Here is a 9,024-nt window from a genome sequence, read left to right as displayed (position 1 = left end):
GGTGTAAAGTTAATGTTATTACTTTAAAAGCAGCAGTAAAGCTGTTTCTACTGTTATGGTTTAACTTTGCAATCAATACATTGTTCATATATGTTTAAGTTGACACTACGTTGTGCCATACAGTTTTGCCATTCAAGATTTAATTCTTGCGTGTTTTTTCGTTGTGCATGATCACAGTTCATATGTGTGGGGAAAGATAAACTATTAGTGTAAAAATATTGCGTTAGGCTGCTTCATGAGTTAAGAATTTTTTTACAATTCCTGCAAATGCAGTGATGAAGTTAATGTTCTCATGATTTATTTTTATGAATTAAAATGTTTTGAAATGTGCTGTGAACAGACGCATTATGTCAAGAATGATAAAAAATCGTCAATAAGCTCATAATTTGCGCTAAAATAGTCTAAATGTTTAGTTTAAAACCATTTTAAAAAGCTGGTTATTTTGATGTTTCTGCGCAAGTTCAGCAGACAGTGAGGTTCGGGTTTGTTCCGATCAGAGCTCGTGAGCGGAGAGCGCATTTCTGAATATTAGAAATATTTTAATTAGAAATATATAAAAAAAATAATAATAATATTATAATGGATTTTTGTTAGGTCGGACAATGATTACCAAATTTCTCTCTCATATTGCTCTTCATAACCACTGAAAACAGTCAAAAAAGTAAAAACTAGTGGTGGGTTCAAAATAACTCATGACGAAATATGGTGAGTACCCACCGTCGCCGAAATCGACGCCTCTGAAAACATCCCCCCCTCTGTTTTTTTCACAAATCGCACCCTGCATATACATGTTCAAAACACTGTTCAGCATGTTTACTTACAACACAAGCAGCGGACTCCGACATAATATTAATTCGCATCTATATAAACTCGTCATTGCTCCCTCTCGCTTAAAAAAATCCACATAATTTACATTTGTTCCCTCCAAGTCTCTCTTGAAAGCTCACACAGCTATTGGAGAGGTACACAGACTCATGGGAAAACAGCATGATATATTTACAGACTGTAAAGCTTACAGTTCACATTGGGATGTAGGACAGGGCATTATAGCTGAAACATGATCCTGAAACGACAGCTATAAAAGTCAGAGCATGATATATGCATACTTAATTACTACTTTTATATAAGCATTATTGTCTGTCAATTTCTGATCTAAATTATTAAAAGTCATTTTTACGTAGCTTCATTTGAGTGTAACAAACAAGGCGGCATAGGAATTAAGATAAAATTAGTATACTTGAAGCATCAGCCAGACATAATTCTTTATAGTGCATTATAATCATATATATCTTATAATATCTACTGGACATAATTTTTTATTGTGTAATTAGAGGTTATTACGTACAGAGATATATTTGTTCTGACAGTGTAAAATGTATATACTGTTATAGCATAGCTTTTGTGTTAATAAGCAGGGTTTTTATTATAAGCAACCTTTATCAAGTATATTTTCTCACAATTTTAATTAACTTGTAAAGGTGTCGATCAGCATGAAGAATCTTTCAGCAAAACAAAATATTTCGTTTACAGACTTTGAACTCAATGGTTTTAACAGCCTTGAAGAATGGAGGCCTTTTTTATTTATCCCTTTCTTTCTGATGTTTATATTGTCCATATCTGCAAATTCTACACTTATATATTTGATCGTATCTCAAAAGTCTCTGCATTCTCCTATGTATGTGCTATTATGTCTTCTGGCCATTGTGGACTTGATAATGCCAGTCCTGTTTGTACCTAGCATGCTTTTAAACTTTTTATTTAACTGGACTGGGATATCTTTAACTGGTTGCTTGACACAAATGTTTTGTCTTCATTTTGTTGGAACATTTCAGTCTACTTTGCTTTTATGGATGGCACTAGACCGTTACTTTGCTATATGCAAACCTCTTTATTATAATAAATACATGGAAATCCGCAATTTTCTAAAGTTTGTTGTTGTGCCATTAATCAGGAATGCGCTCTTGATCATTTGCCTGGTCATTTTGGCTGGAAAACTGCCATTTTGTGTAACAAATATTATCGATCACTGTTTTTGTGAACACATGGCATTGGTTCAGCTGGCATGTGGTGATATATCCATTAATAATTTAGTAGGACTTTTAACTGCTTTTCTTATACCAACAGCTGATTTTATTCTCATTACAGCTTCCTATGTTGTGATTTTTGCCTCTGTGTTCAAATCTGGTAAAGCCCATGGGAAGGCCATTAATACATGTGTTACTCACTTTATTGTTATGTCAGTTTCTTTGACTTTTGCCTTGACTGCATTTCTGTCATACAGAGTAAGAAATAATTTTTCTCCTAATAGTCGTATATTTGTGAGCACAATGTATATACTTTTTCCAAGTTGTTTCAATCCAATTATTTACGGAGTAAGAACAAAAGAAATAAGACAAGCATTTCTTAAGTTCATGAATACTATATAGGTCCTACCTTTTTAACCAAAACTGAAAAAATAAAAAAGTTTATTTGCGACCTAATGCAGTAAAATGAATTATGTAAAAGGATATATACAGTGCAGCCTGATTTGCCTGGGATGATCTGAAGTGTGTATGCGAGACCTTAACATCGAATGCAAAACAATGAACGGTTGTAAAAAAAAGTTTTCGTGTAAATTAAAGCCTAAAAAAGCCTACCCTGTTCAGATTTTACTACATCAACTAAAATGTTGAGTGTACTTCAGATATGTTTCAGAAGTTTGCATATGCCCAGCTTATCAGTTTATTCATATTAGTAGCAACACAGATTTCTTAGTTGAATGAGTGGCTCCTGCATAAATGCACAGAAAAACATAGGGCTGTCTACCTTCTAAACTCCCATGTGCTGGAAACTTCATTAATGCACACTAAACAAAAGGGAGATAAACTAAAGGGGAGTGTATAACAGTAACTGTAAAACATACAGTACAGATGTTTAAAAATGGTTGTAGCATGTGGCAGGTCTTACCGAAACCTGCTCCAAACAGGACTTATGGTGCGTTCCAGGCAGGTTTTTAAACCCGTGAGTTACGACTTCAAAACCACGACTCACGACCCTATGCGTTCCAGGCAGCCTGTAACTCGTGTTTTTACAACCTTCTACCGGTGAAAGTGCTCTGGAACGGCAGTCAAACCCGTGACTTCCCACCCGTGAACTCGTACTAGATCGATGTACTCCCAGTTCAAAGTCGTGAGTCGTGGTTTTGAAGTCGTGAGTTACGGGTTACAGGTTGCCTGGAACGCAGCATTAAACCAGCAATCAGCCCTGTATGGGAATCAGGTGCCCTAAGAGGCTGGTCATAGCCTTTGGTGTTTGTCACAGAGCATCTTTTGAGATCATTGAGGTTTACAAACTGCAAAGATTTGGCACACTAGCCAGTCTCTGTTACAAGAATGTCAGTATGTGTTCAGTTAATAGATAATCTGCTAACAAAAGTTAGGCTTTTTATATGCTTTTATATTTGATGATTCTTTTGGTTTATGCTGTTTCACAGGTTTGAAGGTTTATGTCTAGATGTGAAATTTGTCATAATGTTCAGCATGTCTCATTGTAATGTTTTAAAACCATGTATATGCACATCAAAAAGGCTACTGTAAATTTTGATATTTGAATAAAAGATCATTCTGAATATATCCATGAGTGATTTTTATTGAGTACAGAAACATAAGTTAAATTTTTAAAACATTAAACTAAAATGTTGTAAAACAATAGACAACAATAGGAACTACATGTAAGTGTATGTTGATTGGCCAAAAGCAAGTCATACAAAACAAAGGCAGTGACATTTTAGAAAGCAGTGTAAATACACAGATAATACTTCTTTATAAACATGTTACAAAACTTAAACATACACAAACATGTTCATTTCCCAACTTCTATGATATGCAACACTGCAAGCTGTCATAGGAGATTTCTTCCATTAGTCCTTATACTTTTCAATCACATAAACAATACACTAGCAACAGTAATTAAATCATTTGTGCCATGGGTGCAAATCACAGCATGTATTAAAAATGGCACTTTATACCTTTATTATAAAACTGCGTGTCAGTCATAAATCCAGATGGGCTTGTGCTGCTGACCATGCCAAGCATTCACTCAGATTCTCCTTTGTTTGGATTTCGTACAAGAGATCATCCATCATCTTTGTTTTCTAACAAAAAGCACACGCAACGTTGTGATACATTACGTCTTACGTGTAAAGCGAGACTACATACTACACATTTATACACTACAATATGATGTCCACCATCAACTTTTCAAGTGAATTGTGGAGCAAAATGTGATATCTGCATTGAACCCATCACAGTGAATAGTGGACAAACGCACTGCAAGTTTGCACACATATGAACACACCCAGAGCAGTGGGCAGTTATCCCTACAGCACATGGAGATCAATTGGTGTTAAGGTGCCTTGCTCAAAGCAGACATATCATGCTTTTAAATCTGTCCTTTTTACATATAAATCATCTATTTGTGGTCTATGTAAAGCGAAACTGCAATGCTTGGGTCTGAATTCCTCATTATTATAGCCCCACAAGCCCCCTTTCTACCCCTTTTCTGATGTGCATCTGAGAGCAACTCGTTTTGGTACTGTCTTTTTAAATGCACGTCATACCCTGCCCCCTCTCCAGGTTGCAGAGGTGACACTCGGTTAAACTCCACCCCGTTCGGCCATTTTTGTAGTTTTATAGCAGAGATACGATTATCTAGCTGCACAGAAACTTTTTATTTACTCGTTATTCACAAAATGTCAACAACGGAAGACTTGTCCATCCAGCCTTATATGTTCGCGCCAGAGTCGGAAACGGACTGAGAGGAAAATGAAGACGACGAACCTGCAGAACAACGTCTTCATATTGAGGTATCGCAATGGTGTGAGGCTGCAGCCTCCGGAGGTCGCATATCTAGGCTGCATGCGTCATCAAGACGGTCTTATTTCAGAATATTAACAATTATAAAGTTTACTATTATTCTTAGTTAATCGTAAGTTGTTGTAATATGCTCATGACTTGCAAATGTAATGCTCAGTTAACTTAAACCAGGCTTGATGCCCAAAAGCGATCTCCGCAGGCTGCAGCCTTCGGAGTGAGAAACAGCACTGCTAAACCATGACCACCGTGTACTTTACTTTTTTACTTTAAGTTATAAACTGCTTACCGAAGTGCTCTGCTCGTCGTCTCCAAAGAAAGAAGTAATTGACCCCTCAATCAGACGAAGTCTATCGGTAAATCCTTCTTTATACTGGCGGAGATTGGTGAAGTAGTTATCCTTAAAGTGCCTCGGGCACACAAAAATGACTTTATCCACAGATGTGAGTACATTTCTTACGCTCTCGTAACTTCTGCATCCTTGAGCTTGGACTACAATATCGCAGCGAGAAATATAAAATGGCGGATTGCTCGTAGTGTTGGGCTGGAAGTCGATGTCCTTATTTAGCAGTTCCGCTGCAAATACTGTGACGTAATTGTTCAAAAAACGTAATAGATAATAGAAAAATCAGAACCGGTTGGAAAATATGACCAAAACAGAATATAAAGATATCAACAAAGCACCTGAAGAGACTAATTTCAACTTTTATGTACTTATAAACACTACAAATATACAACAAAATGCATTTAAGAGCCAAGAAAGTGGATTTAGCATGATATGTCTCCTTCAAGGGTTGCCTACTGAATGGCTAGGTGCTGATAAGGAGCTGGTGCCAAAAAAGCAGTTGGCAGAGAAACTGCGAAAATAAAAGCTGATGTTATATTTACATGTTCTGCAGACACGAAAAGAGATACAACACTATAGCTATACCCTACGGACTCATAGACTAAGCGAGCACATGCAATTTAAGGCCACGAGACTGAAAGTCCACATGATGCTGTTTTATCTGATACCTGAGTTCTGACACTGAGGTCTGAGGATGTCCTAAAATTTACACTGTACCACTGCCTTCAGTCAGGTTTCATTTTTGGCCCTTGGTAGGAAAAAGTGTGGGCACCCCTGACCTAATGAAATGAAAACCCTCTTTGTCTTTATTGCACAAACATTGTATAATGTTAATGATATGCAAAAGCTACAAACCCCAAAGTAAATGATGACGCAAATTAACTGTCTCCAACGTAAAGCTCTTCAAGTTCAAGTCTTTATTTTGCCAGAGCGACCTACATCGAATTGGAATGGAATTCATTTTGGTAAATTGGCTCACACAAGACAATACAACATAACAAATACAATAAAAGCATACAATTTTAAAAGAAAACAAATACTTGGATGTCTACCAATAAATAGTAATAAAACAAATATAAGGACAGAGCTGTGTCAGAATAAGTAAAGTAGATAGAGATTGCTGTTGTGAGTACTATTAGAGAAACGTGTGGTTCTGGTTCTTATACTTTCTGACCTTCTGCCTGATGGTGAAGGAATAAAAGGGGAATTAGCCGGGTGAGATGATCTTTAAGTATTTTCAGACCAGATTTAATTAAACAGGTGTTATAAATATCACAAATCTTAGGGAGATCCAGCCCAATTATTCTTGACGCAGCACTAACTACCCTATTCAGTGCAGACTCATCGTCTGCCAAACAGCTACCCCACCATACAGTAATGGAGAAAGTAAGAGTGCTCTCTTTTCATGTACTACAACAAACACACAGATTGTAGGCAACAGTTTACTTCATGGGCCTGTTGACTTGGACAAGACCGACATTATCATAATTCCTCACATTGAACTCACAGCCTGTAAGTTAACTCCTCTCAGCATTGCATTGTGAGCAAATCTTTTAAACATGGTAAGGAGCGTCACATTTCGGGCTAACGTCAGAGGTATTCATGCCAATTACATCGTACAGTTTAGCTGGCCAATCAGGGACAAAGCTTTTCAGATGTGTGAGCTTTGTACAAAATCAGAACGTTTGAGGAGTTCAGAATATCTGGAGCTACAAAAATGTACGGTATGTGGAAAATAATGCAGACCTGCCAACCTTTACACATTTTGCATAACAGATACGCATTTATACACCAAACTATGCTGCTAATATTTGTCACTTCAAAATACGCGAAAAGCCTTTGATGGCTTTGAGTTTGACTGTCTGTGCATTTGCGCACTAGGCAACTCGTCTATGGGTGTAACCGCATTGGGCAGCAACCTGTTGGGAAAAGACGACGTCGACCAATCATTGCGCTAGTGTTAAACTCTTCAAAGCAAGGAGCAGGGAGCCGTCGAATAACGAAAATAACGAAATTGTTTTTCATCTCGGTCCATCTTCATACTGTGACTTGTTTTACATGGAAGGATGGTTCTAAACACCGTTTTTAAAGGTAAATGTGCAGAGTATGGGAGTTGTGAATTACATCCATTGTAGTAAGCCTGCCAACCAGGGGCGTCTAGACCCTTTTTACTGTTGCACGTGCCCCAGTGTAAATCTGTTGTACCCAGTGTCCTATGTTGTGCCTCAAGTTTAAGTTTTTAGTTTAATTGCCAGTATACTAATTTACATTGCTAATCGCGGCAAAAAACTGAGCTATATGAACCGTAATTCACGCTTGTAAAAGCGTTGTAGTCCCACATTAACGGAAAAGACAAACTGGTGCGAGCACGCAGAAATCGATGTCCGCGAGCGGAGCGTCTGTGTTTACTTTTTGTAGCACTTAGCCGCCGCTCACTCAGAAGAGCATGTGAACAAAAGTACGTTTCTAAATAATATCAATCTTATTCTTACTCGATTGTTATTGGCTCCTGTCGATGTACATCAGATTTCTTTGTGCAGAGCAGGGAAATAGAAGCAGAAAGTATAGATGATGAGGGAGGTAAACCGAACTATATGCTCAGCCAGTCAAAACCAAGTATAGAGCATTATTGCAGAGAAAATCAACACGTTTGTGTACTGTTCTGTATTGTAAGATATGAAATTACTGTTTAGTTCACTAGATCTACTTTAGGACACTACATAAACAGTTGGCATCATCACTGCTGAAAAAACAGTATACCAGCAAGACCAGCATATGTTGTGTTTTGGTGCTGGTTTGCTGGTGACCATCAGCACAGACCAGCTTAATTCTCATGATGGTTTGGTGCTGGTTTAGCTGGTGGTCATCAGCATACCAGCACCAGCAAGACCAGCGTATGTTGTGTTTTGGTGCTGTATGCTGGTGACCACCAGCTAAACCAGCACCAAACCAGCATGGGAATTATGCTGGTCTATGCTGGTATTTTTCAACAGGTTTAAACATTATGCAGATAATATACACAAAACAATCATCCACATATGTTTTTTATTGTAGTAGCAGCTAAGAAATGCTATTGTAAATTTTTGTAAAAGACTCATTATCATCAGTACTGTAGAATGCAAATCTGAAAACATGCCATTTATGCCTTAAAACATATTAATACTGTTCATGTTAGGTATGTTAAAGAAAAAGTAGTGGGAGGCCGGCTGTGCCCCATTAGAGGTTCATGTCAACGTGCCTGCTGAAATATAAAGCAAGGATATAGCATGCTATTTGTTGATTCTTTGTTATTTATAATGTCCCATGTATTTAAGACATGCCATAGGCGCTTTGTTTAATAGGCATATTTTTGGAGGTTGCCTTTTCATTAAAAGAGTTCTTCATACCCTACTTGTATGTTGAAAGACTAGATATGGTGGTGAGTGGGAACTATGTGCTTAGTAATAAGTTGTAGTAATAAGTGATGAGTGAGCATGTGAACTACAATCACTACTGATCAGCAAATGTGCCTGACCTGGCGCCGCTGCGGTAAGTTGCTACTAAAAAAAAAAAATTCCAAGGTTGTCAGGTCAGATAATGTGTTTTTTGAACCATAAACCACGTGAACACATTGTATTACACCAAATACACAACATAACATTGTTTTTTTAACAATGAAATAGGTGCCCTTTAAATTATTTTATTATCTTAACTGTGCTACTGTATATGCTATTTTGTAAAGTATTTAAGCATGTGCTGTATGTTCTCATGTTGTATGGATGTGTTGTGGACTTTGTATTTTAGTTACATTGTGTTATGTAATGCCTGTGTCAAAGATGAATTTCTATT

At 37.2% G+C, this 9,024-nt stretch overlaps 1 protein-coding gene across 1 annotated transcript; it reads left to right on the top strand.

Annotated features, from left to right (window-relative positions):
* Positions 1 to 1,490: 1,490 nt before the first annotated feature.
* On the top strand, positions 1,491 to 2,426 carry LOC135770588 (olfactory receptor 52K2-like). The gene has a single exon (XM_065280228.1). The coding sequence runs from the start codon at positions 1,491 to 1,493 to the stop codon at positions 2,424 to 2,426; it is 936 nt and encodes a 311-aa protein (XP_065136300.1).
* Positions 2,427 to 9,024: the final 6,598 nt, after the last annotated feature.

Source organism: Paramisgurnus dabryanus, chromosome 8 (genome assembly GCF_030506205.2).
Source record: "Paramisgurnus dabryanus chromosome 8, PD_genome_1.1, whole genome shotgun sequence".
NCBI lineage: Eukaryota > Metazoa > Chordata > Actinopteri > Cypriniformes > Cobitidae > Paramisgurnus > Paramisgurnus dabryanus.
The sequence above is the reverse complement of the archived record's forward strand: the minus strand, read 5'-3'. Positions and strand labels throughout refer to the sequence as shown.